This window comes from Trypanosoma melophagium (assembly GCF_022059095.1).
Source record: "Trypanosoma melophagium isolate St. Kilda chromosome Unknown ctg27segment0, whole genome shotgun sequence".
NCBI classification, from domain to species: Eukaryota; Euglenozoa; class Kinetoplastea; order Trypanosomatida; family Trypanosomatidae; genus Trypanosoma; species Trypanosoma melophagium.
In genome coordinates this window covers 64,551-92,506 of record NW_027125158.1, presented here as the reverse complement: position 1 = coordinate 92,506, position 27,956 = coordinate 64,551, and the positions used below count along the sequence as shown (strand labels likewise).

Here is a 27,956-nt window from a genome sequence, read left to right as displayed (position 1 = left end):
CAAAGAAAAAAAAAATACCTCTTATCCACTCAAAAAATTTTTTTTGAAAAAAACAAATAAACAACAACACATTAAACCAAAAAGCTGACGTCAAGACAACGATACCCACATGAAGATTCAGATTAAATTTCCACTGGCGCGTACTCATACAACAAAAATGACATGTTTTCCACAGGTCCACATGTTACCCACCCTGCATCACAGCTGTGTATTGGGGGTCGAGCAAAACGAGCGAATAGCCAAGGCGTGCGGGAGCGGGGATATTGAGGCGGGGCAGGGAAAAAGCACCCTCCGTGGGGCTCGAACCCACGACCACACGGTTAAGAGCCGTGCGCTCTACCGACTGGGCTAGAAGGGCTGCGCCACAAACACCGGCATGGTCAGACAAAAGTATCGAGTGGGCCCACACACAACAACAACGCCACCACCCTTGCCTTCCTTCAAAGCAGCTCCCCAGTGGAGGAGGAGGAGGAGGAGGGAGAAATGGGGAGGGGTTCTTCCTGGAAGAGACTCCCCATTCACGGCCCATCTGTGCCGGACGCTGGAATCACAATACGCCAGAGCAAATACACCGGCAAGAACCGTTCAAACTCTGCGGGTCTGTGGCGCAATAAGGTGCAGATGCAGGCAGCCCATCATCATGCACAGCATCTCCCCCTCTCTCCCTATTCCTCTTTCTCTCCCTCGCGCTATGCCATGCCATGCCCTTGTCCAGCAAATGCAACAACACGCTTCTTCAATTTACAGCAAAAACAAAGAGGGAGATGAGAAAACAAATTAAGAGAATCACAGAGAAAGTTCCCCTCATTTTACTCTTTTCCTTCTTTTCCTTCATAAACTTCCGCCTGCAGAGGGCTCGTTACTGTTTATTCCATCCAAACATCAGTGCTAACAATTATATATGTATCAGACGCAAAAATACTAATTTTACTACATCGTCAAAAAAAAGTTCCAAAAACCCTTTAAATTAATACTTGACAATTTCTTTTTTCCCCATAACCCCTTTTTTCTTCCTTTAAATAATTCCGTTACTGTCTAATTATCTTTTTCCAGTTCTATTTCTCACCCGAGACCCGTGTTTCGTTTAGCATGGGTGTCTTCCCTCCCCCTTTCATCCCACTCATTGCTTCAGAGATGCCATATCAATAACAAAACGGTACTTTACATCACTTTTAATCACCCGCTCGTATGCTGTGTTGATGTAATCAATTTTTATCTTTTCGATTTCTGAAACGATCCCGTGCTTACCACAGAAGTCAAGCATTTCCTGTGTTTCCGCAATACCACCGACGAGTGAACCTGCAATTGATTTACGGCCCAGGATCAACGGGAATGGTGGCACTGGCGGGTGATTGCCTTCTGGTATACCAACCAAGGTATGCACACCGTCTGTCTTGAGGGCAAGAATGTACGGCGACAGATCATGCGGTGCCCCAACAGTGTCGAGAATGTAGTTGAGCGTACCTTTCGCGGCCTCCATCTGCTTTGGGTCCTTGGAGATGATAACGTGGTCCGCACCGAGCTTCTTGGCGGACTCCAGTTTGTTTTCCGTGGTGGTAAACACCGTTACATCCGCACCCATCGCCTTGGCGATCTTCACTGCCATGTGCCCAAGGCCACCGAGTCCAACAACACCAACCTTTGTTCCGGCCTTCACACCCCAGTGACGCAGCGGTGAGTATGTCGTGATGCCAGCACACAGCAACGGTGCAGCAGCGGCGAGGTCAAGATTGGAAGGCACACGCACAACGAAGTCTTCATCAGTCACAATGTGGTCAGAGTATCCTCCCTGAGTAATCTCCTTACCGTCGCGGGTGCGTGCATTGTATGTCCAGGTGTTTCCTTCTGAACAATACTGCTCAAGACCCTTCTTGCACTCCTCACACTTACGGCACGAGTCCACCAGGCAACCCACACCAACTGTGTCACCAACCTTGAATTTCTTTACGTCAGCACCGACGGCCGTGACATGGCCAACAATCTCGTGACCAGGAACCATGGGAAATAGGCCAGCTGACCACTCATCCCGTGCTTGGTGGATGTCGCTGTGACAAACGCCACAGTACGCGATTTTGATGCTCACGTCCTTGGGACCCACGGCGCGCCGCTTGAAAGAGTACGGCTCAAGGGGAGCCTTCGCCGATGGAGCCGCGTAGCCCTTTGCAGGTGTTGCCATCCTTTATATTCCTTGTATTTAAAAGTAGTTTTGTTTTGTCGATCGCTTGCTCTAGTGGGTTTGTGGAGTACAAGAGAAATGGGATTGAATAAAATCGCTGTGGCGAAAGAACACAGAGCAAAACAATGCCACAAATAACCAAGAGTAAAAACAAATGAGTAGTGATCACCATACTTTTAGAAAGCAGCACACATCGAGGCGGGTGTGATTCTCAACTGCGTGTTACCCAAACAAATGTTTACAAACATATTTATAAATCTTTACAATATGTATATAAAATATTATACAGATTTCTAAATGTATTATTAGTTCTACACATTTGTCCCGGTAGAAGGAATGACATTAAAAAGGGAAACCCCACAAATATACCCAAAACACTTAGTGAATGTAAGAAAAATTCCTTTGAAGAAGCAGCAAACGAAAAAGAAAAAGAAACGTGATTTACTGTGTTGCTGCACCAAACTTCGGCTTCCACTATTTCGAGAAACGTGTAACTCTACAAACACAGAAACACACAAACATGTATAGGAAGAAGGAAGCAATCTTATTACTAGGTAGATTTGGCCGCCCTTCACGCGCCGACTCTGTTCATTTATTTTTACCCCTGGTATCATTGCTTTAGCAGCTGGTCCGCAGCGGGGGACAAGGCTGCGCCTGCTCTTCAGTGTTGCCACGGGGCTTCTTGCGCAAGGTGCGAAACAGCGGAAACAGATTTACTGCATGACCGGTGAACCACGCTGAGTCTACCGTGGTCTCGGTAACTCTGACACTTGGCGTGAGGATCTGTGCCAGCACGGTCATGCCAGTGCCGCCTGTTGCCGGGTCTAGCGCGTCCAGTAGGGAGTGGGACCCGCCGGCGCCGAGGACGACCGCCCCGCCAATGTGGGCGCAGGGGGGACTGTGGGTCCAGTACAGCGGGAGGAGGGCGCCCGTCTTACCGGCGCCAGTGTCCAGCTCGCCCACCCCGCTCCGCCACAGTTCCCACGAGTTGCAGTCCAGAGCCGCGCTGTAGGGGTACGCCGCAAAGGAGGGCAGCCAGTCATCGCGCGCGGTCGCATCACCGAAGGCGCAGAGAGTCTCCTTCGCATTGTTCCTATCGGTCCAGGCACTCCGCAACAACCCATGGACGTCACGGTACTCAGGGCATCGAAGTGATGTGAGACGTAACAACGACGCGTGTGCAACCTCGCATTTAACATCTTTGTTCATATGATCTCCCTGACTTTTCTTCCATGAAGCCACACTAGAGCATGGCACAGTGATGTTGCGCAACACCTGGTACCCCTCACCACGGGGACAGATCAATCTGTCAAGAAAGAGAGGGCGGCTCTCTTGTTCGTATTCTGTATCATATTTGTCATTGAGGTACATCCGCAACTTCTTACTGTCAGTAAGTCCACTGTCAATGACACGCTCCCAAAATGCACTTGTAAAGGGACATTCCTCCCGTAACGCAGTTAGATTGTCCTTGTAGAAATTCTTTACTGTTAACTCCTTGTCTCCATCCATACGCACCACAGCGTTCATTATTTCTGTTGATTCTTTATTGATTATGGTTGCTCTCTCTTTTGGGACCAGGAATAGTTTGTTAGCAGCAAACGGGGCGTTTTTCGAATACCAACGCGCACGCACAATGAGATAGGGGCCTTCCCTACCCTCTTTAGAATTGAAGGTAAACTCGTGGGAAGCCTCGAAGATCTTTGCAAGTGTAATCGGGTCCGTGGATATATAGGCGAGGTAAGAAAATACGGATTTACGACATTGTCGACAAGTCGCACCCAGGTTCATAATACTGCGTGCGTCCATAAATTCCCATATTCTTTTGTCTGCTCTACCACCCAATATATTGAGTTCATGGATTACGTAATCAGTGGCAAAAACAACTTGTCCAATAACAGTCTGCGGTGTTTTGGGCCCACCATCTGTAAAACCCACAAAATCGCCAAGAAGGGTGTTGTGGCTCAAGCGCTGCAAAATCCATCTTCTCAGGTCTTCCATTTTTTGTTGTAGGCCCGACAAACGTATTACCGCCTGCGGAAAATGAATGTGATATGAATTTTTCATTTTTCCCGTCACAACTGATTTACCTGAGCAGTTCAAAAGAAGCAAAGATGACTTGGAACTATATTGATCCTTAAACCAACCGTAGATCAAGTATAAAATATTCAATTGTAAGACATCGCTCCCATCAAAGTCAATCACCAAATGAGTATCTTCTGTAATAATTTCATTCACAAAAGCAATTAACATTCTGCCAAATACCGAGAGAATTCGATTGAACAAGGCCGGGGTATTAATGGATATTATATGTCGGTACGAGTACAAAGATCCTGTCGTGAAATGCGTTGCAAATGCTTTATCTTGAATTCGGTTGAACGACGTCAATGCATAGTGGCTCTGATTGCCACAATCAAGCTGATGAGCACAATTCACATACCTCACGGCCATATCTTCATCTATCAAAGATGCACAGTTGAACGTATATAATTGCTCAAGGGTCCCACTTGTGTCGCTAAGGTACGGACAAGCACCCTTCGCCACATCTATCAGGTCACCCTCAGACACACCACTAGGGTTATTGGCGATATTTGTTAAAAGGTTTGCAAAAAGGCAGCGAAGTAACCCTCGCACTGCATCAAGCCCCTTCTTGCTCAGGTACACGGCACCCACGATTGCTTCCACCATGTCCGCTTTCACCTTGTTTGGCAAATCCCTATAGCAGTTCTCCAATTTGGTCTTAACCAGATTAGGCAGGAGATGGGCAAGCACATCATTGCGGCACACCTGTGTACAAACCTCATTGTTCCACGTGCCTCCCAAGAGAAAACTGTCAAGTGCCACCATTAGATCCAACACGGTGTCTCCAATAAGCTCCAACACTTCGTAGCTCTCTTCAGGGCTCGCACACTCACATTCACGCGTTAGCGCCCGCTGAAGAAACCTCAGGTTTAGTGTACCCGTTAGGTTCAACTCTTCTGCAATATGTCGAATCTCCTCGGGGGTCCATTTGCAACGCCTTCGTATTTCATACACATCCATATCTTCTTCACCACAGTCTGTATCGTCCAAATTGTTACTTCGGCAGTCACCGCCGTGGTGGCGGCTGTACAAGAGATCAAGAGAAGCAATCCACTTGCTGAACTCTTTGATATCATTACGGCGATTGTAGTAAACAACACCATCAGCGTTTTTCTTTGGGAAGCAGATCAGTATGGACCAAGCAGACGATTCCCTGAAGTCCAATACCTGCCTTTTCACGGTTTCCATGTCCAGCGTAACCTGCTTAACATTCACAGGCCCCAATTCCGAACAAGACTCCATGCCCACCGAGGTCTCGGACCTCTTATCGTCCATTTCATCTTCGTTCCTCCCTTCATCATTTCCCACGTCACGGTCCTTTTGGAACACCCGTTGCCGTTCCTCAGGTGTTAATTGTTTCGGTTCTAGAGCCTTCAGTGACTGATTGACTGATATTTTGGGGCCAAAATTCTCCTTGAGAGAAAATGCGTGAGAATCCTCACCTACACTTGGGCATTCCAATGTTGCCACCCAGCCCGTAAAGTAGTATGCGTATACGAAGAGAGTGTCATTTTCAGGGTCACTATTATTTTGTGGAAATACCTTCCACTGAGCTCCACGGCCACCACGAGGCGGAGCCTCCAAAACCTTCATCTGTCCACTTCGCACTGCCGCTTGGAGACAAAACTGCAGAAATACGAGAGGCCTTCTCCCAGACAACTTATGATCGTACTGCTCGTCCAAAGGGGTTAGTTTTCGGTACCCGTCAAATTCGGAAAGTGATTCAGACGAGAACACCGAGAAAAAAACTCTTCCACAAAGTCTGTATGATTCATGTTTAATTATTTGTGGAATTACTTTTTTGTTTTCCACTGGAAACCACGCATATTTAGGGCATGCGTCTGGTATTTCCACCACTTTGTACGCTGACAAAGTCCGTTCATACAAAAACTCCTTGCCACAATGGGCATAGAGTGCGCGGGCGCACAACTTTCCAGAAAACGAACTATTCATCACTTCACAAACTCCAACCTGAAACCGCTGAAAGTGATCATGCTTCTCTAGGACTTCCTGCAGTTCCTCTTCAGATGGCGGTTCTCCAAATGTGGCTTTCCGATGCTGGGACAACAGGCAACGGATATCACATAGTGGCATCCAGCCGTCACAATTCGTCACCTTATTGAGAAACCCATCTTCAAATAGATCCTTGTACCGCCCTTGAAATCGCAGTATCGCCTGAACATCATGTATCCACATCGTCCAACTGGCTGGAGAAAGAGAAGACTCCCCATTCCCACCCTTTTTTCGGTGCATTTCATTTTGTAGCTTTCTTGCCTCTTCTACCACAATTTTGTAGTAGTCTTCTAGGCCCATTCCCTTTTTACACAGCTCCCGTTTGTCTCCGTAGTGAACAGAGATAGTATATTGCTCTGTTTTGCCAGCCTCATTGGTCCCATCAGGATTTTTATTCACGTACACATGGCGCTTCTCAAGCTCCTTCACCATGAGAGAAATTTGTTCATCACGACCGAGCTTAGACAACTCTAGTCCGGGCCGAAGTGAACAGAGAACAGCGGGCAGGTCTATCGCGTACTTCCCTCCCTCCAGTGCAGATTTAAAGAGAGGAAGAAGGATGGAGCCTGCCAAGCGTATTCCACCTGCCAACACCACAAGTCCCAAGAACGACATAAATAGCTTGCGGTCCGAGAAGGCAGGACCCAAATTATGCAACAACAAAGGGGAAAAAAAATCGGATGAAATGAGTACACGTGTCACGTTGGTTAGTTTGGCAGCATCCCCGGTTGGGTAGGAAAGATACGCATACTCTGATGCCAACGCCTTGGTGGTCTTTTCACCCACCAATGATATCATAGAACGCCCACTGACGCTCCGCAGTTCCGATGCATGGCGGACGGGATGGCGGAGAAGGGACTGCAGCTGCTCCAAAGCAATGAGATCTTGCATCCTTTCGAGACCATCAAGCAAAACTGATTGATTGGGCAACCACGCACAGAGGACCTCACTCACAGTACCATCACCAGGATGCATGATTAGTGTAGCAAGGCATTCAGAAGGAGAATCCAAACTACCATAACCTCCTTCCATTCTGTTTAATTTTTTCTTTCTTTTTTGCCTATAGCTCGCTCCAATGAAAAAAGAAGCAATACCACGTATAAAATGTTTGTTAATGTGTCTCTAAGTGACAAGGAGACTGTTGACGGAAACAAGGGGAAAATAGAAGAAAAAAAAGAGAAAAACCACAAATATCCGGAGAGAGGGAGATAAATCCAGGAAGCGAAAGCAGATAACACTTACAGCAACAGCAAGAGGGAGAAACGAACAGAGATGCGAAAAAGCACGGAGACCAACTTCTCCCTTGGGCACTGCATAGAGCTCAAGGACTCAGGAAGACCTGTTCCACGAGCGGAGGCAACTCCGCTGCAACACTCCATGTCACACGATGTCGAGCCACTTTCACCGCGGCGTCATCTCCGTTCCCGAACAATTCCTCCTGCTGTCGAAGCTTCAGTGTCCGTCCCCAGTAGTTTTCGGCAAAGGAATGCGCTGAAGCGTTGTAGGTGCGGGCCTCTTCTGCAAAAAGAAGAGTCAGTCGTTGCAGTACATCTCTGCATTTATCTTCTACAGTACCAGTTGTGGTTTTATCCCTTTCTCCCCCTGATTGGGTGCCTTTTCCCGTCATCTCTTCCCATGCGGACATCTCCACCACAAAGAACAACCACTCCATGCACTCTTGCCAATCGGCAAACTGCTGTCGCCGCGCCCAGCGCTCCATGACGAGAAATAATTCAGGAGGTACACCAGTGTCAATCGCGGTGCCTTTGAATTGCTGCAGACTGGAAAGAATGGCGAGAGCATCCTTGGCCAATTCGGGGCGCTGCAGTGCTGCAACCATAACCGTATCATCTAAGAGGAAAAGACACCGTCGACGAACCCGCAAGATGTTTTCCTTCATCTTTCACACTACAAGAGAGAGTCCACAACCTACCCCAAAGTGAGACCAATACAGCTGCCGCATGTGTACAGGGGGGAAGCCAAACAGAGAGGAAGGATGGAAGGAAAGAGAGAGACAGAGAGGGACATGAGAAAACAGACACAGAAAATACACTTAATTAATACAAGGTAATAGGACGACAGACAGGGCCAGGCGCTCGGGAGGAGTGGGCAGGCGTGTGAGTCTACATATATATGTGTCTGTGTGAGGAAGAGATGGAATACAAGATGCTCAAATTCACTCGTTCTTTATTTTATCCTTTTCTCAACTACATAGCTTACGCCAAAATTCCAAATCCACAGTACCGGGTGTCTCGCCGTCACTTTCCTCTACCAACTCCAACACACCGACTGGAGACTCACTCTTCTTGCCACCGCCCATGCTGCCACCATCTCCCATCGCTGGAGGAGACACAGTTCCATACCTCTTCTGCAATACACCAGGGTGCCACGAGGTGCCGGAAGACTGTGAATTCCCTTCCATGCCAATGCCTGGTGTCACTGCTGTTACTGCTGCTGGATCAGAAGGACCACTGCCGAGACCTTCCATTGAGCTGGTCGCAAGCAAAGACAGCACGAGATCTACAGTTTTTCCATCACACGGTGCTTGCTGTAGGGCCTGGGACAACGTACGCAAGTCTTCAGAGTTTATTTTGTCAATTATTGACCACTCGTGGAATATGGCGGCACACAGCAGGTGATGTTCTAGTCCTGCAGCAACGCGAAGCAGAATCGTCTTCATGTCGGGCGCTGGCGATAGCGACGCCCCGATCGCCATGAGATGCACAAGATTCACAGCACCAAATGGTGTTCGAAGCTGCTGTGCATCATCCAGAAATCGGGCGAGTTCCAAGACCTCCGCCACGGGTGTCAGCACCACGCGGACCTGCAGGCATTGCAGCTCACGCGTTAAGGCCTCCACGGAGATGAGGGGAGAGGCGGCGACGAGTTCCGCCGCCGTTCGTGCCCGTGCGAGTGCCGATCCCGCCACAGCCGCACGGCGTATGGTAGACTCGCCGTACTGCAGGAGACTCATCACCTGTGCTGTTGACAGTGCGAGTGCCGTCGCGCGGTGCTGGCGTGCAGACCACTGCGTGAAGAAGTCGTATAGCGCGGTGTACATTGCACGCGGGTTGTCGCGAAAGGATGGAAATTGGGGATGCCGCAGCAGCGCCCGGCTCATGCGGCGGGCAATGAGGCGAAGATGCTCGCAAGAGACATCTTCGCTCCTTGCATCACTAACCGCAGTTGCAGCAGCGTCAACAGATGGAGGAAGAGCACTAGCATTCACTGCTGGAGGTGACAATGATGCCACCAAGCTGTCGCCATCCTGCATAATGGATGGCCACGCTTTACCACTCTTTTTTCTTTTCTTGCACTCTCGCCGTACAGTCAAAACGGATGAAGAGGGAAGTAAAATCGTATAAATGAGAGACTATTCTTTCCGTTGTACCCATATAGTAGAAAACAAAACGCAAAGGAGGGGGAATGCAAAGAGAGGAGACGGTACGCCCACGCATAACGTTTGTACATACGCACATTCAACACACAAGCATATCAGAAACGAAAGGAATCGATGCAACTGAGTGTCACAAGTCTATCATCAAAGAAAAAAAACACTTAATTTGGTAGCAGCAGAAGAAATGAGAAAAAAATAGGAAAAAAAAAACAAAACTCAATACTCTACGCATTCCTAATAGCAGCATCACGAGTACCAAAGCCACTGGAAATTCCACTGTTGCAGCTAATAGCACTAGAGAGCTTCTGTGCCAGGACATTTACCCACTTGTAAGCACATTACAGATGGACACGGTATCAACACAACAATAAGGAGTTCAACAGTCCACTACTTGTTATGTCCTTACCGTATTTTTTTTCTGTTAACCATCATACTCTCAGACTAACCCCACTATCATCCCGGCCTCCTTCTTTCCCCCAAACATTCCTAATTCATTAAGTCCCCCTTTCCCCCATACCCCTTCAATAATTCTTGTCACCTCACTTGCACGGCCACCAGAACTCATCAAATGCGTTGGGGTACGTGTAGCGGTAGACGAACGTCTTGCGGTACTTAATTTCTCGCCCACGGGAGTCCTTGTACACACCCAACTCCAGCTCCACGTTACGCCACTCACGCGCGAAGCGGCGCACCCGGTCAACGCGTGTCTCACCAGGAATACGTTTCTTTACGTGCGCGTTAATGTCTTCGTGCAGAGGGTCCCACTGAGGACTTGGCTGACGAACAAATTTCCCACGCAAGGCTGTCGCAACGACCCGGCTCACATCTCTATCAATTACCCCTGAAACTACTACTAACGCCGAACAGTGAGAGAAGCGCCGCATCACGTTATATATATATGCGTGAGTGAACTGTTGTGTTCCTTATGCTGCTCTGTACCTTTTTGTGTGCCTGTTCCCCTTCTCAGGCAGGATGACTTACTCACCGCGTGCTTTTTTCGGCGCACAGTGCGAGAACAAACAAAAAAGATCAAAGATAGAAGAAAAGGTGTTGAAAGTAAGGTGTTGCGGGGCGCAGCACGTCTGAAAGGTGAACACAAATATACAAACATATAAATACCCGTGGTTCACACACAAACAAAAAAAAACTCTCGATACGTGTGGGTTTCCCCTCCCCTATTTTGCACCTCTCGCCACTCCGCCAGTCCCCCGTGTTGCGGAGCGCAAATGATTTCAGTGGCAAAGCAGCCATCCGGGAATACGGGGTGTGCACAGTGAGCCCAGCACTCTCGCGGCATGCCCCAGAGGAGGTGTCGTGAGAGAAAAAGGAGAGCAAGAAAAAGAAAGAGAGGCAGAGGAATAAATAGCCCATCCGGCAAATCATCCGAGAGCACTCTGCCAACCGCCATGGATAAAACAAGCTTCAGCAGATCAATGGAAAAAACATCAGTAGAACGGAGAAGAGTCATTAGCTCTCCCCGCCCTCGTCCTCTTTGTTTTGCTCCCTGTAGCTTCTACACAACCCGGCCCCTTTACCCTGAGTGCATCAGCCGTATCGACGGACAGACACCCAGTCCAAGCAAGGTGGAAGGATTGCAGAGTACCGCGCCAGACAAACAGCTGAAAAAGAGAAACGTGGCATACCACTACCCAGAACACAAGAAACAGACAAACAAAGACCAGAGTGGCAACTAATTGATGAGACAGACGCTCTCCAAGAAGTTCCAGCGCAGAAAGTCCAGCAGGTCAAAAATAAAAAAATTATAAAGAAACAAATAAACAACAACACATTAAACCAAAAAGCTGACGTCAAGACAACGATACCCACATGAAGATTCAGATTAAATTTCCACTGGCGCGTACTCATACAACAAAAATGACATGTTTTCCACAGGTCCACATGTTACCCACCCTGCATCACAGCTGTGTATTGGGGGTCGAGCAAAACGAGCGAATAGCCAAGGCGTGCGGGAGCGGGGATATTGAGGCGGGGCAGGGAAAAAGCACCCTCCGTGGGGCTCGAACCCACGACCACACGGTTAAGAGCCGTGCGCTCTACCGACTGGGCTAGAAGGGCTGCGCCACAAACACCGGCATGGTCAGACAAAAGTATCGAGTGGGCCCACACACAACAACAACGCCACCACCCTTGCCTTCCTTCAAAGCAGCTCCCCAGTGGAGGAGGAGGAGGAGGGAGAAATGGGGAGGGGTTCTTCCTGGAAGAGACTCCCCATTCACGGCCCATCTGTGCCGGACGCTGGAATCACAATACGCCAGAGCAAATACACCGGCAAGAACCGTTCAAACTCTGCGGGTCTGTGGCGCAATAAGGTGCAGATGCAGGCAGCCCATCATCATGCACAGCATCTCCCCCTCTCTCCCTATTCCTCTTTCTCTCATACGTATGTATATTGTAACGAAGAGGTAGGAAAATAAACCCTGAGAGGATGGCAGCAGGAGTACATGAGGTAACAGGTGGATTGCCAACGAAACAAGTGAAAGAGGGGTTGCTCACAAGTTTGGCACACAAGGGCAATAACGTCTTGTTGTGGGGTATGTTGCGCTGCAGTTAGGCATACTACGGAGATCATGCAGGTAATTGTAGCGACATATTAATATTTCACTGCTGTTTGGATCTTTTTTCGATGTATTCCTTTTCTTCCCTGTTTTAATATCATCATCATTATTATTATTATTATTATCAGTATTCTTCTGGTTTTTGTTATCCGTCACATTTTCCAATGCGGGAAAGTCATTGCCCGGGTGAGGTCTCCAGTAGACGCCTAATTCGCATTTGCTGCAACCAAACACTGATTTTAATTCATCACAGTCGTTCAGTGAACTAAATTGCAATGCCTCCTGACTGCAACGAAGACCTGCTTCTGAACAGACAACATCGCAAGAGAGACCGTATGTGCTGCTTGCAATTTTCCGCATATGCGGCAACGTGCGATTTCGCCGCTTTTTATCCTCGTATGATAGGAGCTGTACATACGAAGCATTGCTGTGCCGCTGCATCCATACATGTGTTAGCGGAGAGATATGCGGTTCACCTTCAGAGGGGTTTCCACTACTTTCATTGTGATTATTATCATTATTACCATTACTATTATTATCTGCATTAATAGAACCATTTGTAGTTTTTCCAGAATGATTTCCAACAGCGAATGGGATTCCGTCTACCACTATGGGATAAGATCCCACTGCGTGTCCCTCACGTTGCATCTCTAGTGCTTTCCTGTAATACACACTCTTTTTATGCACCTCTTCTTCATATAGTGTCCACCAGTGGAGGTAAGTAAATCCATACTCCTTCTTACCTAGTTCCGTGTTATGGTTTGGGAGTCGTTTATCAAACCACGGTTTCACGGTCCCTCGCAGGTGTACGGCAATAATGGGTCGCGTTTCCCCCGGTGGTGGACGCTCTAGACGATAGCGTGGATTAAGGTTCCGACTATATACATTAGATATAGGCGTGTAGTGTGACTGAAAGACGTGGCGGAGAAGGGCCCCGTCACGTGCGGCACCGCCAACGAAACGGCGTCCGTCCGGTGGTGTGCCACTGCGGTAGGCTTCGTACACACAATCGAACACGGCGGGGGCGGGAATAAAGACCAACATGCCAGTCTGAAAGTACCCGTGACCACCAATCGCACCCACTTGCCGTGGTCCTCGCAGACGAGGGGTGGAAAACAGAGCATCCATACTGCGCAGGGCGATCATATCGGCATCCATGAACACCAGTTTCTCGTACATGCTAAGGTTGAACATATACAACTTGTCAAAGGTATCACGGAATCGTGCCGTCGCACTTACACGAGTGGCGAGTGAGGGGACCTCAAATACATGGTCATATGTCCCTTCTACATGCAATCGCTGCCGCGACGCCTCACTCACGCGACCGCTTGTAATAAGCACAACGAGGTCTGCTACCCGCTGTTGCAGGAATAATGAAGTGCGGCGCAGCGATACACCAAGTACCAGCGCGCCATCAACAAAAGCCTCATTTGAGATGCATGTGATGTACGCAACGGGTGCGAACGACTTGTTGCGTAGAGCCACTGGCGGGATACCAACAGGTGCCGGTGGACACGCTTTCTCTCCCCACTGCCATGTCGTTCGCTCATCAAGATTAAAGTCCTTTTCCCGCTTGTAGCCCAGCGCCAGCAGTCGCTGTAATGTGGAAGAAGTATCTACTGATGTAGCGACTACCTCGTCATCTAATTTTATTTTTCCTTCTTTTGCTGCTCTATCTGTAGCAGGGGTATTCAGCACATAATGTCCAATGTCATTTTCATGCTTCTTGTTTTGGTCGCCAGTTTCCTTTTCTGTGGCAACTACCAGAGGAAGTGTGGCTGAATTGGACGCCGGTGACGGCCGTTGTTCCACCGTAAAGAGTGCAGCATGCAACAGAAACAACCACAAAATGAGAACAAAGAATAACAACGAAAGCAATAAAAAGAGCAGTGACGACCTTCTGCGTCGCCGAAGGACTCTCTGCATTCCAAATGACTGAATTTCTTTTTTCCCGTTGTGAGTGTGTATATTACAGAAAGAGAAAGAAAGAAGGAAAAAAAAAGAGAGAAGGTAACGAGTAACTTTTCTCTTCTCTTTGAAAAAAAAGTACACAACAAGGGAGACAAAGAAACAGTGACACATCCTAAAACAATCAAACAAACAAGAACAAGAACAGCAACAGAGGAAAGAGTAAGAATGAGAGAAAGGAATGCAAGAAAACCCAAAAAATAAAGATAACACAAGGAAAAAGGGAAGAGGTTAGTAAAAAAATCTGGTAACTTTCACCTTATATACCTCTATCGTGTGATTGCTTTACATCACGTGCAGAGTTAGACTCCCTCCTCCTTTATTCTCTTTCAATATCTTTCACTCACTTGTTCCCGTATTATGTACTATTTTTACCAGCCATTGTCATCTAAACACCCGTCTTCTGATAATCCATCCCATCGACCCATACGACCTTTTTTGTGCTTTTCTTTGTGTTTCCCAAGACGTTGGTCACTCTTGTAGTCATCGCGTGAAAGTCCTAGTGCGGGATTTTTCATCAATTTCTGTCTATTACTTCTGTCACCTTTACGACGTCCCTTCTTATCTACTATTTGAGGATGATTTTTACCCCTGCTTCTGCTTCTGCTACCGCCACCGCTACCATTCTCTGCTTCTTTGCCTTCAAGATGTTGAAGATTCCTTTCCACCCTCCGTGCCAACGCTTCCTCTGGTGTGAGTTCCATCTTCGCGAGTTCTTCTCCAGGTATGGCTTCATTAGGGGCCTCTACTTTAAAGAGAACCTTCGCCATATTAAGATCATTATTACGGGCACCTACACCTAAAAATGTACGGGCATGCCAGGATGGGTATTCCTCACGGTACATTTTCATCCAATCACGTTTCCCCTCATTGCGGGAAAGGGTAAATTCTAGTGTTCGCCGTGCTTTGTTCTTTTCCCCATTCCCCACTTCCGCTTCATCTCCCCATATAAGTCGGTGATACTGTGCGTTCCAGTAGCGCTGCAGCAGCCGTGTTCCTGTGGAACTGTACTGAAGTATATCTCGCACATCACGACAGAGTGTGTAAAGAGTACAGACAGTACGGGGTGGACTGAAGGCAGCGATGAGTTCCCACGCGAAGAGCCAACCGTGTAAAGACAGCTGGGGTTCTTTTTGTTGCTGTTCTTGTTGGTGCTGTCCATCATCATTATCTTGTTGTTGTCGTTGCTTCAGCTGGTGCCTTTCATTCCTCTTCTTACTCTTAATGCTGCTATTTACCTTCTCAATACCAGAAATTATGGTCTCACTCATTTTTATTTACTCTCCCCGACTCCCCCCTTTTTTTTTTCAAATTAATTATTTTTTTCTATTTTAAAGGAGCAAAAGACTCAAACTGAGTAGCAAATAGAAAACAAAAATCAATCAATCGACAATTATATAGAAAAAAATATCTTTGCTTTTTATACCTTTAAAGATATAAATTAAAATGTTACTGCTGTAATTTATTCTTGCTTGTAGTCTACCTTAAGATGCGTTTTTTTTTTTTTGTGTGTGTTGTGTTATAAAATACATTGTAACCAATATAGATAGATAAAGGGAGAGAGAGAGAGTGATAGATATATAGTAGACACACAAGTAAGATAAGGAGAATCATGGTATATGCAAGATACACCTACCACACCATATGAGAGAGAAATAATAATAATACTAATAATAATAATAATAATAATAATAACCATAAATTGAAGGAAAGAAAAGAAACCTATCAACGTTATGAAGAGAAGAAAAAAAAAAGAGAGAGAGGGAGAGAGGTAACCGTCACTACTCATGCCTTGTACACAAAACGTACACACAATACATTACAAATGTTCATTGATATTATTGCTTTCTTCAGTCACTTTCTACACCTTCTACATTACACAACTTCCAACAAAACGCCCAAATGAAATTATAAGTAAGAAGATACCGTGTAAGCGAACAACCTCCACAATTCATGTGTGTACAATAATAGAAACTCTGTACGGTACTAGAATTATCATTCTCACTTCTTTTCTTTAGTCTTCGTGATTTCCTTTCCTTTTTTCTTTCTTCTTCTTCTTCTTTTTTCCCCTTTACTTCTCTTCAACTCCTTTCTCCCTCCTCATACCTTTTCGTGCCAATCTAACACCAACAGAAATAATACGCTCAAGATACCAAGAGGACAAAATACAACAGAAGAAGCAATAACAATGTCTCTACCTGCTAGCATGTGTTGAGTTCCATATCTATCACTACCACCCCTTGAAAAATAGCAATTAAATATAAACAAGTGTTGAGGTTTTCTTTTCCAGATAAATAACAGACACACACACAGACATACAAACAAACAAACAAATAAATAAATATATATATATATACATATATATATACCCTATAAAAATGCACTTACTGTCCCTTTCCTCATTGTTTTTCACAGTTTACGACGAGTGCCACCATCATACTCTCCACGTGCTGCATGCGCTGTGCGGCGAGTGTGCGTAGTTGATCCATCTGCACATCTGTGCTGTGTGCCAGTTCCGCGTTTTCCGCATCTGCGCCTGTGAGTTGCTGTAGCCTATACACCTCATACTCCTGCTGCTTCTCGCGGCGGAATGCGGCCACCTCCTCCTCGGCGTCTGCCTTCGCCCGGCGGACCTTTGCCTGTTTTCGGGTCTTTGCGTCGGCGATAATGGCATTGCGTTTCTGTTCGGCTGCCAACAGTCGCTGTACGTTATCTTGCTTGGGCCCCATATTCTGTTTGACTCTAGTGTGAAATGCCCTGCTTTCCTTTTTTTCTTCTTGTTCTTGTTACTGATGAGATGTTGGGTTTGTTTCCTGTCTCCTATTTATTTATTTATATTTTTTTCTTTCTTTCTTTTCGTGTGTTTTCCTTCTCTTCCTTCGCTTTGATATATCCTTTTCGTTGGGTATCACTCCGCAGAATAAGGGAAAGAAATAAAGAAAGAAGAGAAAACTGCAGTTGCATCAAATATCACAAATAAGGAAGGAGAGAAAACGACAACAGTGAGACATATGTCTCAAGTAAGCACAGTTAATATTTATTATTACTAGTAAATAAAAGAAAAGCGAAACGCAAGTGTAATCACGGAAAAATGGAAAAAGAAAAAAGCAACAATAATAAAAGCATATGCGTACATTCGGCATATTACATATACAAAAAATGTATTTTCAAATACCCTCTTAATACCGTAAAAAAAAAAAAATGTGCAAACTTAAGGGTACACAAATACACTAACAGTGTAGAAGAAAAATATATGCATCCGTTTAAAAATAATATTTATTTGTGAAGTATAATATTATGCAGCACGCATAAAACCAAGCCCCACAAAAAAAAAAAAAAAAAACTGTACCCAAACTCACTAAAGCTGCCAGAAACACAAGCATAAAAATAAAATAAAAATGGTAATAGACACAATTCCATATTCCAGTTACCCGTTTTTTCTTTTCTCTCTCTATCTCTGCATTTTTACCCAAGCAGTGGGTTCTTTTTCTTTTTTTTTCCTGTTCTTTTTTTTCTGTTCCCTCCCATTTACAAAACACAGATCCATTAGCATCACTTCCACCAAAATAATGTAAGCATATATAACGCCATCCTCACCCCGTCTCCCTGCTATCGCCGTCGCTGATGCTGCTGTTTCCCTGAAAATAGTGGTGGAAGCCCAATCATGCCTGTACTTTCAACTGGGAAGGGCGCTCTTCTACGTGTTACCAGGCGCTGGTGCATAGGTTTTACGATTGAATTCCACCTGCGTGTATGATATTGTTCGTATTCCATCTTTGTTTCTTCTGTATCATTGTCGCACGCCTTTTCAATTTCGTTATGTGCAATCCTGTTACTACCTTCCCTCATCCCATCAGAACAGAGATGTTTCGGGGTAGAGATAGATACTGTAGGACATTGTGGGAGTGCAAAGGACAACTCAGATGTCACAGATGTACGGATTCTGTTATTACTTGCGATTGTGCCTATCCCAATAGAAACACGACACTCATCTCTTCTTCCTTTTGCTTTTAGTTGCAATTGTGGGGCTTGACGGAGATACCGGAATCGAGGTATGCTGCAATACAATAGCGAATCACACTTATTCATCCCCTGCAGCCGTTGCCCTTGTTCCCCTTCATGTCCTCTTCCTCTTCCTTTTCCTTCTTCTTCTCGCTGTTGTTGTTGTTGTTGTTGTTGTTGTTGTTGTTGCTGCTGATGTTCTTCTGCTCGTTCCTGTTGTTTTTGCAGTTGCTCCTTCCTTCTCTGCATATAGGCGCTAAACTTGTCCCACTGCGTCACTGTGGTGTCTCGACTGCACATGAGACGATACGGCTGCATGCCCATTTGCCGCATGGCGCCCTTCTCCCCCCCGCTGCGGCGGCCGGCGGCGAGAACACCGAGCGAGACGCCGTCCATCGACCAAAATATCACCCGCCGGTCAGTCGTGGCGGTGAGGAGAAGCGGCAGCCGCAGCGTGGGGTGTTCGGCCGCGGCGAGGCGGAGGATATCGTGATTTGATGCACGCCACGCCGTGATGAGAAGCGGATGGCCACACCCCACACACGTCGCATCTGTGAAAGGCAATGTCGCGTAAAGACTGGGATAGGAAATCGTCATGCGCGTACTACCACTATTAATACTACTAATACTGCTAATACTAGTAGAAGCAATAGTAGTAGTCTTAATAGTATTAGTATTGGTAGTAATACTGGTGGTATTGGTATTCGCTATAATACTAGTAATACTGGTGCGTCGGTCTATGTATGTTAAAACGCCAGCCACATCCCAGGTGCAAATCTCTCCTGTATCGTCTACCGTTACGAGCACCTGTTCACGGTCAAAGTAGACCATAAGAACAGCAATCGATGCCGCCGTGTGCAGAGAAAGTCCATCAGTCGTGTCGGTGGTATTCACCACCGGATTAAGTTCCCCTTTCTTTTCTTTTTGTGCTTCTTCTCTGTATAAATGTTGTCTTTGATGATGAGGATGATGTACGTGATAATGATGTTGGTGGTGGTGTGGTTTATTCTCTGGGAATATGAAATCTAAAGATGTGCTGCGAGTTCGTGGGCGGCGATAATACTCGCTAACACCACTAACACCAACACCACCACATTGTTTACTTGTTCGTCCTTCTCCACTTCTCCAGCTATTAGGATTACGTGGACACCAACTGCCTAATTTCTCGCATGTTGATGATGATGATGATGATGTATCCAGTAGTACTCCTTTGCTTCTTTGTTTCTGTGCGTGTTCAGATGGACGTTTTGTGTGAGCTGGGAAACTTCGACGCATCAATACAATATGTACACGACCCGTAACATCCGAAAAGAAGGCAATTTCATTATTTAATGAGGAAATAGGTATAGTCTTTACATCTTCATTATGATCATCAGTAGTTGTAGCCATCACTGGTCGGGCAATGATAGTTTCCACATCTGCAGAAAGAGAAAATGTATGTGTGTGACGTACAATACCTTGATATTCTACAACATGTACACAAGCATCCGATGTTGCCAGTAGAATTCGAGTTTCCGTTACAGATGTAGCCCTAATAACTTGATGCTGTCGCATAAAGCTTCGTAATATACCATTAAAATGAGTTACCGATTGTAAACCACAATCTGATTTAAGTGGTATTAGAAATATTGTATGTTGTGTTACAATAAACACGTGTGGTATAGTAACATCACGATACCTTGCAACAGTGTGAAGATTAATAATTTCTGCACCATGAAGGTGCATCTCAAGTACAGGTGTAAGATTAATTGTCTCCTGCAACATGGCAACAGATAATGCTTTTATTTCACCTCCAATAGTTCCTATAATCAACTGTCTATTAAGTGGTTGAACAGTACAAGATGCCGTTACGTCATATTTTACAATATCTGGCTCAGTAACATCAGTTAATAAACCAGTTAGACTATCCCATAGTTTAACACATCGATCATGTACGGTAATAATAGAATCTGGATTAGGAAAAAATAGAAATCGACAAATATGGTGATCATCAGTAAGTTCAGGACGTAAAAAGGCGTCTGCAGTGAGCACAAGCAATTCTCTAGATGTTGCAACTTTTAACTTTCCAACCATATCAAGATGACATATACTATTTATTCGTGCAGCACGATATCCAGTTAAATCTGTTTCCAACCCTGATACCTCATGAACACAATTAAACGATGGAAAACCAATGCTATTACCACTACCATGAATTGTTTGCACACAGAATCCCATGCGAAGATCCCAGAATTTCAGAGTTCCACGTGTATCACCAGAAACTAAAATAGGAACACCCTGAAGACGTTGAAGTGCCGTGATACGCCCCTTGTGGGGTTGCATATGATCATAAAAGTACACTGGAGGTGTTGGAGGCACTATTAAAGATCGTTGCACAATGTGTCGTCCAAACCCTGAAGAATATAAATAGAGATCATCTGATTCAAGAATCAATGTCCCATTTGAATCATGATCATTAAGAGAAAAAGACACCACACCTCGTTCAATATTAAAGCACTTGACAGCGTCACGAGAGTCTAGACTTGCTACATACAGAAACTCTTTATAACTACGTATAGCGGTTACAGTACTATGAAAAAGTCGTTTTTCTATTACTTTTGTCTGTCTTCGTAAATCCCATAATGAAACCATTCCGGTATGACTTCCCATTGCAAGGAGATTAGAAGAAGGGACCCACCACAACACGCTTTGAGTTTCTGACATACGCATACAATGACAATTCTCAAGGACACCATCATATCGTTTCTTCCTTAAACTAAAAAATCTTAGATAACAATCGTTATAAGAGCACACAATAGCATTAGAAAAAGGAATTTCTCTTACCAGAGGAACATAATCCCATGCAAGTAGTGAACATGGATACCTCTTAATAGCAGCAATAGATAATAAATTTTGACGTGCGTCGCAAATATGCAGCGTACTCAATCCACTACTTTCAGTAACAACCTTGATAACCCTTCTAGTTTTCTGTAGTACTCGTATATCTGTTATCTGACTTCCGTGCCTATTTTTCAAAATTTCTCGAATATGAAAGGGACGCAATAACACTTCTCCCCGCTCCTTCTCATCTACTCCTTCATGCAAACGCCGGCGTAGCGAGTCCACAGCGTGCATTAAGAAATCATTCCACGAAATACATCCAACACCAAAAACATCCACCGCGGCGAAAACTTTTCGAATTTCCACATCCGTAGGTACAATAGTGGAGTTGTACTCCATACAAACACGGGTTACAACATCAACTAAGCCCTCCTCATCTATACCATCACCCCTTTGCTGGAGAAAAAATTCACGTTTAAGGGTTTCCAGGGCCACTATAGAGAGCTCCTTGAGAGCGTCCATGGTTTCGCGGGAACTAAGCGAAGGGAAGAAACAAAAAACAAACAAACAAACAAACAAACAAAAAGAATTCTCCCTTACACATACAAATACAGAAATATAATGAAAGAGAATAAGAAAAAAAAAAAACAAGTGAACGTTATACACATTCTGTGCAGAACTTACTGCAAACGTGATACTTATAGAAACACTCATCCCTTTTTTTTTCTCTTTTACTCTCTCTTCATTTCACATTTTCATTTCTCACCAAACATACTCTACCAGAACAATAACATGAATAGAGCGTACGTCATCCAGAATGTCAAGACAATCAGAAAAGCAAAAACCAGTGCTGCTTCTCTGTAACCTACAACCTCCACTGATTCCTCATTCTCAACAATATACCCCAGTTGTCGTAGCTTGTAATTCATATACACAACATGATACACACCCCACGGACACACTGCTCGAGTACCATCTGGATAGGTGTCAATACGTTCTATAGCTCGTCGCGCTCTTGGATCTACCGGTGGGTCTGCTCCATCCAATACCATTTGATACGCCATGCGGGATTCCACCGGATCACGCTGAATAATCCCATCAAACTTACTTCCATCCGTCGCCACTGGTCGAAGGCCCAAAAATGGGAATACACGTTTCAAGAAGTGTTGTTGTTTAGCCAAACGTGAACCTGACTGAAAGGGCAATCTTCCATCCTCACAAAGAATCTTATCAAAATTTCCTGCCAAATTATCACCGTCCAGTACTCGCCTAAAATAACTTGGAACGGCTAGATTAGGTATTGGGTATACTGTTACCTCCTTGTTAGTTTCCGGATGTTTGTATCTTCGAATAATGCAAACAAGACTTGGTGGATTCTGTCGCATTTCCATTATGCCTTTTGTCATTAACATAGCAGACTTACCCCTAACACCCTCCATAATTGCTTTTTTTTACTTTATTTTCTACTTTGGTGCTCACATACAACAAGAAACATTTTTCAATAAAGAGAAACACACACACAAAAAAAAAAATACAAAAAAAATAAAACCATAAAATTCACCAGAATACCACAAAAACACAGCAAAAACTTATTTATCCACACGTACCAAATACTGTTTTTCTATTTTCTGCTAGAACTAAATTTTTTTTTAAATCATCAAATCCCTTTCTCTTACCAAGAAAGTTTTACTGCAGTCGCGTGCATGTGAAGAAGAGTGGGTCACCAAGACAGTACGAAAGTTTCGTTATGGGCATCTCAACATCCACAGTACCAGTACGCCGAAGCGGGAATATAAATGGCTCTCCAATAACCACTTGACGAAATTCTACAGTGGCTACCGTGCCAAGTGTCGCACTACCCTCCACACTCACCGAACCTGTGAATAACTTTACGAGATATACGGAAGTAGAGTCATCACTTGAACATAATTGACCCCCCTGTCGTAACTTTTCAGTCATACCCACCGTCCTTTTTGTGGCTCTAGAAAGATCTACTTTCGGCTGCTTTAAAAAAGCTTCATCCACATCCATACGCACTTTCTGCAGAACTGCGGCCGCAACATCAGTAGCAGTGGTATCAGGCCACACTGTCAAAACTGTAGTAGGGCGAACAGCAACAGCAGCAGCAACGGTGGACACCGTTGGTGTTACACAAGCAATACCAACAGAAGGAACCTGGAGTACTGCACTACAGATTTCACTTTGTGTTGCAACATCATCAGAAAGAAAACGATATGCCCTAACAGCGGTCGGACACAGTCTACTACGCTCCACAACAGGATCTGTAGCACCACAAACCCGATTTACAGGCGACAGAAACATCCCTTCGTGGTTTCCATGATAAAGCATAGTCAAAACTTAATAAAAAAAAGTAAAAAAACCTTAGGGTTCACAGATACAAATACAGTACAGTAAATAATTTTAAAACAGTAAACAAAATTTCATATAATTTCGCTCTCCTGTCCCACACAGTGAGCATTAAGCAAAGCCCACCGCGTTCTTTTTGGCCATGTGCTTGCATCCGTACATCTTCCCATACAAACAACGTGCGGTGAAGGGGAAAGGAAGGGAAAGGAAAGGAGAGGAGAGGGGGAGGGAATGAAAAGGAGAGGGGAGAGGGGTGTGCGGGTCAGTTGCCAGTAGTCAAAGCGTCGTCTCTCGCTCACGGGGATCGGCATTGCAGAACACAGAATGGCATCATTGCACGGGACACGGGGTGAGGGCGGCGTGGCGGCAGTCAGACACGGGGACACGGATCCACATCAAGGCATACGGCTACATTAGTATTGACTCACAGACGTCCTGTTTGTAATCACACCGCCGCCACACACTGCGGGAGTGCAGAGGGGAAGAAATAAAAACACAGAGAGAGGGGGTGGAGGAGAGGGAAGAAAGTCCTCATTGATCTTGGTTGGTCACACTGCCGTTGAGGTCATCTCGTCAGATCGCCTGTAGCAAAGATATTCGTTATAATCAGCGGGCAGCAGTGTCGTAATGAACGACGTCACCATCTCTTCAGAAGTGGTGTTGATGAGATGTTTCTTTGAGGCGTTTCCCACACTGAGACAAATGGTGCTCGTCAGGTGCATTCGAACCTCATTGGTCGGCCCATATTTTTGATTTAAATGATCGCGGTTCATTTTTAACGTTCATCGAAGGTAGTTTAAATGTTTTCACAGCAAATTTGTTGTTCCTTGTGTGTTGTGGAATTTTTGTCCCTAATGTCCTTACTCATATACGCTAATTTAGTGATTTGATGATGTAGAAGGCGTCATTGTTAAAATTGAGCTTTATGTATTTAGAATTCTATACTGAGGTGAAATTTGAAATTTGCGTGAGTGAGGGGTATGGGTATCTTTTTTTTATTTTTACTTTTGTATGGGATTCCGTTGTGTGTCTGCTTCTTTACCTGTTGTTAGCCCAGATTGTACATTGCTTGTGCCTGGAAACACATTTGTTTGACCTGTCGGGGACGACATTTGGATTTCTTCATTCTAAACATTGTGGGGCCAAGTATAAAACGTATACGGTCGCGTTACATATGTATTTTGCATTTGAAGCAATAAGTCTTGTTATTTTTCCCTCATAAGGAAGGGTCCAATAATGTGGAGTACTAAAGGCTAGAATAAAAATGGAATAACGACCACAACGCAACGTCCCAGAATGGATAGCTCTTAGTTTTAAAGGGAATAACATAAATGACTGCACAGTACTGAATGCTGGTACGACGATAAGGCGGTTTTCTACTAGAGTAACAGTTTGGTGAGGGGTTGACTTCTGCGGTGCTCAGCAACGTCATCTGCATCAGCTTTTCCGTGATATGCAGTCTGTTAAAAACACTATTTCGCTTTGGCTCTTCTGATGTATGTGCAGAGTTCCTTTCTTAGTCAAGAACATAAGGAGAAAACAATAATAACAACAAGGGATGCAAGGGAGTACAGTAAAATGCCAGACGAATGTTAAACCAGAAAAGTGAAGCTATACTTCTCATTCCGAAAAAAAAGATGGTTTACTATGTTTCTGCCAAGACATAGAGCAAACGGGTTTCCGTCTTCATGTTTACACTTTACACCACTGAGCTTCTGGTCTCCCTCGCAACATCAGGGGAAAGCAATAAAAAAAGAAAAGAAAAAAAAACAATGCGAATAGTCTTTCACCAGTTTCTTCTTAGTAGAATATTCATCAATTTTTTTTCATTTTTTTTTGTTTGCTTTTGTATTCCAAAAAAAATTTTTACCCATCAAGTGTTATTGGTTGTGGTGTTTGTAATGATGTTTATTCTGTTCACTTATAGATGAAGGCGAACGTCCCAGTAACACAAGTGTTCGGAGACAATGGAACGACAGTTCGACTCGGGTCAGCTGCGTGAGATTCATCTAGCAGCTCGTTACTGTATTTTGCAGGAACACCCTTTACGTTCGCAATAGTAATATGTGGGTGTGCATTAACGCAAGGAAACTCCCCATCGTTGCGCACTGCGATAGCTGTTCCTTTTGGGTCTGACACAATGTGTGTAAGGGTTAGTTGGATACTTGTACCTAATAGTTCCCCCAACTGAACCATTAGCACAGGGTCAGTACCGGTACTGTTACCAAGAAATACATTTGTTACATGAAACTCCTTTTGTACAATTTTGCCAGAGAGCATTTCTTGCGGCACAAGCGATAAAACAGTATTTGGTGAATCTATCTGAATTGCAGCGTACATTACTGGTCGGGGAAGGTTAGCAAGAAGTAATTCATATTTAGTGGATATGTTGATGGCAGATGTTATATCAAGCGTACAAAGGTCGGGAAGGTCCTTCACACCATGTGAACCCAATGCAGTCCACACACTTTCTACTATAGTGACAATACTATCCGCAACATTTACTTCTATAAATACTCCTTCGGTTGGTGGTCGATAACGCTCTGCAGAACTACGAATAATGCCACGTATACGATGCATTTCCTTTTCTTTAACCTTAAATGTACGATGAGCACCACCCCGTTCGCAAACACGTTCAAAACAAATATCGGCTAAAGTTTTAGCCCCATCAGGATGTGACCATGTAACTGTAACAGTTTTCAGACCTAGTTCCACGTAATCTGCACGGGCAGTATCATCGAGATTCATTTTGTCAATAATAAGGTGAGAGTATCCGGCTTGTTTTGCGTACTTTATAGCATCAAGAAACTGATTTCTATTACCAATCTCATCTTGATTTAACCAACAAGGAGAGAGATATGCCTGTCGGAGTAGTGCATAGAGCACACGGGAAATGGTGGATTTACCACAACCCTGTGGACCAACACACAAAACAACGTCAGGGTCATTTCTTGGCACATCATTGGAAAGTGGTTCGTAGTGCATTACTTTTTCCTCAAGCTCCTTATCCACCCCAGCAGAATGTGTAAATTGACGTTGCAGTACAATCCATTTACGACGTAGTTCTTGCAGGTCACTTAGGCTCGTTGTGGCTGTTATTTGTCCTGTGACATGCAACCAAGCGGCTAGTTGTACAAGATACTCCAAGCGCTCACTTTCCCAACCCCCAAGACATTGTCGAACTTCCTTTGGAACGCCTGCCAGTTTTTTCAGTAATTTATTACGCAGCATGAGACCACTCAGGCGATGCGTGATGATTGCCTCCTGTGCCGCTCTCTCAATGGCGTACGAGTGTGAGGGGAGTTTCCACATTCGCACCACAACGCCAGACTCGTTAACACCGTAAAGCACCGCTCCCTTGCAGTTCAGACGACGTGCAATAATATCACGTTCTGCTGCATACTCGGTAGATCCCAGCGGCAGCAGGGCACTGCAATGCACCACATCAAGTCCAAACGACTGTAGTTTTATCAAGATAGTTTCAGGATTCATGCAGAGACCACTATTTAGTGGCATGGTGTGTTCGGTAACGGCGTAGAACCGGAGTCGTTCACCAGGACCATAATCAACAATATGAGCGGAGTATTGTAGAATAGCATCAAAGCATGCTGTGTAACCCGTTTCGGCTAAGAATTTATGTAATTCAGCTAATTTTTCTGGTTCTAATGCGTTTACTGTTTTTTGCCAGACTTTTACCATTTTTCTAGTCACTGTGGCACACCATGAACCTTCCTGTGCATCACTGCTGATATTAAAGTCCTCCTCCGGTACATTAAATCGCACCAACAAATGCATATCTTTACTTCCCACAAGCCAAAAACGTTCGCCAGCATACGTGAAGGCGGCCAAATGACCACAATCCCCATCTATAGTTTCTAGTGCTATAGCCCCAACAACCTCTTCACGTGGTACACTGTAGGGTGAATCAAAATAACTAAATTTACGTAATCCTTGCAGTGATGCTACTTTCACGTAATTCGGCTCATCACCAGTTGTGGCAAAAACACATGCCTCTCCGCGTGGAACATGTTCCCACACCTTGCGGTTTGTACGATACACCGCATCGTCATAACCAATCACAGTGCGTTCCACCACGATAAAGTTTGCGTTTACACCGGCAATCGTACTATACACCGCCCGCACACGAATTCTATTATTGTGTGGAAACATTGGGTGAAAGGCCTCGCGGGTACAACTCGCAAGAATACTATCACACTCTTGCTGTTTAGCTTCATCAGACGACGTAGATTTGTTTTTACCAAATTGATTGTGTTTATCATTCCTTCCATAGGGAGAATTCCGATGTTTAGTGCCTCGGTGTTTGCCACCACATGAGGAGCCAAAGCCCATGACTTTTTCTTTTTCTTTTTTTCTTAAATTCTTCTTTTTTATTATTAATAAAATAGAGTAAAGAATGCGCCATCCAAATCCCCCAAAAAGAATAATGATAATAATAATAATAATAATAATAATAATAATAATAATAATAAAGAATAAGAAAACCAATTATTATACCTCTTGTATTATACCGCATGTAAATGCGTAATAAACAAGAGAT

At 44.8% G+C, this 27,956-nt stretch overlaps 15 protein-coding genes across 15 annotated transcripts; 2 read left to right on the top strand and 13 right to left on the bottom strand.

Moving 5' to 3' along the window:
* Positions 1–109: 109 nt before the first annotated feature.
* On the top strand, positions 110–352 carry LSM04_000675 (uncharacterized protein; the record flags this gene model as incomplete). Its single annotated transcript, XM_067333385.1, has 1 exon — positions 110–352. The coding sequence occupies one exon, from the start codon at positions 110–112 to the stop codon at positions 350–352; it is 243 nt and encodes an 80-aa protein (XP_067190381.1).
* Positions 353–1,120: 768 nt separating this feature from the next.
* LSM04_000279 (alcohol dehydrogenase) lies at positions 1,121–2,176 on the bottom strand (the record flags this gene model as incomplete). The annotated part of the gene is made up of 1 exon (XM_067333384.1): positions 1,121–2,176. One exon carries the CDS (start codon positions 2,174–2,176, stop codon positions 1,121–1,123), a length of 1,056 nt encoding a protein of 351 aa, XP_067190368.1.
* Positions 2,177–2,794: 618 nt separating this feature from the next.
* On the bottom strand, positions 2,795–7,300 carry LSM04_008237 (Prim-pol 4; the record flags this gene model as incomplete). The annotated part of the gene is made up of 1 exon (XM_067333383.1): positions 2,795–7,300. The coding sequence occupies one exon, from the start codon at positions 7,298–7,300 to the stop codon at positions 2,795–2,797; it is 4,506 nt and encodes a 1,501-aa protein (XP_067190569.1).
* A 289-nt stretch (positions 7,301–7,589) lies between these two features.
* LSM04_007620 (uncharacterized protein) lies at positions 7,590–8,168 on the bottom strand (the record flags this gene model as incomplete). Its single annotated transcript, XM_067333382.1, has 1 exon — positions 7,590–8,168. The coding sequence occupies one exon, from the start codon at positions 8,166–8,168 to the stop codon at positions 7,590–7,592; it is 579 nt and encodes a 192-aa protein (XP_067190554.1).
* Positions 8,169–8,471: 303 nt separating this feature from the next.
* On the bottom strand, positions 8,472–9,542 carry LSM04_005039 (uncharacterized protein; the record flags this gene model as incomplete). The annotated part of the gene is made up of 1 exon (XM_067333381.1): positions 8,472–9,542. One exon carries the CDS (start codon positions 9,540–9,542, stop codon positions 8,472–8,474), a length of 1,071 nt encoding a protein of 356 aa, XP_067190479.1.
* Positions 9,543–9,889: 347 nt separating this feature from the next.
* Positions 9,890–10,549, bottom strand: LSM04_005835 (uncharacterized protein; the record flags this gene model as incomplete). Its single annotated transcript, XM_067333380.1, has 2 exons — positions 9,890–9,970; positions 10,262–10,549. 2 exons carry the CDS (start codon positions 10,547–10,549, stop codon positions 9,890–9,892), a joined length of 369 nt encoding a protein of 122 aa, XP_067190507.1.
* A 943-nt stretch (positions 10,550–11,492) lies between these two features.
* On the top strand, positions 11,493–11,735 carry LSM04_009392 (uncharacterized protein; the record flags this gene model as incomplete). Its single annotated transcript, XM_067333379.1, has 1 exon — positions 11,493–11,735. One exon carries the CDS (start codon positions 11,493–11,495, stop codon positions 11,733–11,735), a length of 243 nt encoding a protein of 80 aa, XP_067190589.1.
* Positions 11,736–12,175: 440 nt separating this feature from the next.
* Positions 12,176–14,167, bottom strand: LSM04_005916 (uncharacterized protein; the record flags this gene model as incomplete). The annotated part of the gene is made up of 1 exon (XM_067333378.1): positions 12,176–14,167. The coding sequence occupies one exon, from the start codon at positions 14,165–14,167 to the stop codon at positions 12,176–12,178; it is 1,992 nt and encodes a 663-aa protein (XP_067190510.1).
* A 413-nt stretch (positions 14,168–14,580) lies between these two features.
* LSM04_002358 (uncharacterized protein) lies at positions 14,581–15,480 on the bottom strand (the record flags this gene model as incomplete). The annotated part of the gene is made up of 1 exon (XM_067333377.1): positions 14,581–15,480. One exon carries the CDS (start codon positions 15,478–15,480, stop codon positions 14,581–14,583), a length of 900 nt encoding a protein of 299 aa, XP_067190432.1.
* A 1,128-nt stretch (positions 15,481–16,608) lies between these two features.
* Positions 16,609–16,938, bottom strand: LSM04_006603 (Vacuolar (H+)-ATPase G subunit; the record flags this gene model as incomplete). The annotated part of the gene is made up of 1 exon (XM_067333375.1): positions 16,609–16,938. One exon carries the CDS (start codon positions 16,936–16,938, stop codon positions 16,609–16,611), a length of 330 nt encoding a protein of 109 aa, XP_067190524.1.
* An 880-nt stretch (positions 16,939–17,818) lies between these two features.
* On the bottom strand, positions 17,819–21,553 carry LSM04_003686 (uncharacterized protein; the record flags this gene model as incomplete). Its single annotated transcript, XM_067333374.1, has 1 exon — positions 17,819–21,553. One exon carries the CDS (start codon positions 21,551–21,553, stop codon positions 17,819–17,821), a length of 3,735 nt encoding a protein of 1,244 aa, XP_067190454.1.
* A 254-nt stretch (positions 21,554–21,807) lies between these two features.
* On the bottom strand, positions 21,808–22,470 carry LSM04_005206 (uncharacterized protein; the record flags this gene model as incomplete). Its single annotated transcript, XM_067333373.1, has 1 exon — positions 21,808–22,470. The coding sequence occupies one exon, from the start codon at positions 22,468–22,470 to the stop codon at positions 21,808–21,810; it is 663 nt and encodes a 220-aa protein (XP_067190486.1).
* A 247-nt stretch (positions 22,471–22,717) lies between these two features.
* On the bottom strand, positions 22,718–23,380 carry LSM04_005738 (uncharacterized protein; the record flags this gene model as incomplete). The annotated part of the gene is made up of 1 exon (XM_067333372.1): positions 22,718–23,380. The coding sequence occupies one exon, from the start codon at positions 23,378–23,380 to the stop codon at positions 22,718–22,720; it is 663 nt and encodes a 220-aa protein (XP_067190505.1).
* A 566-nt stretch (positions 23,381–23,946) lies between these two features.
* LSM04_005948 (uncharacterized protein) lies at positions 23,947–24,171 on the bottom strand (the record flags this gene model as incomplete). The annotated part of the gene is made up of 1 exon (XM_067333371.1): positions 23,947–24,171. One exon carries the CDS (start codon positions 24,169–24,171, stop codon positions 23,947–23,949), a length of 225 nt encoding a protein of 74 aa, XP_067190511.1.
* Positions 24,172–25,315: 1,144 nt separating this feature from the next.
* Positions 25,316–27,748, bottom strand: LSM04_005325 (tRNA ligase; the record flags this gene model as incomplete). The annotated part of the gene is made up of 1 exon (XM_067333370.1): positions 25,316–27,748. The coding sequence occupies one exon, from the start codon at positions 27,746–27,748 to the stop codon at positions 25,316–25,318; it is 2,433 nt and encodes an 810-aa protein (XP_067190493.1).
* Between the last annotated feature and the right edge of the window lie 208 nt (positions 27,749–27,956).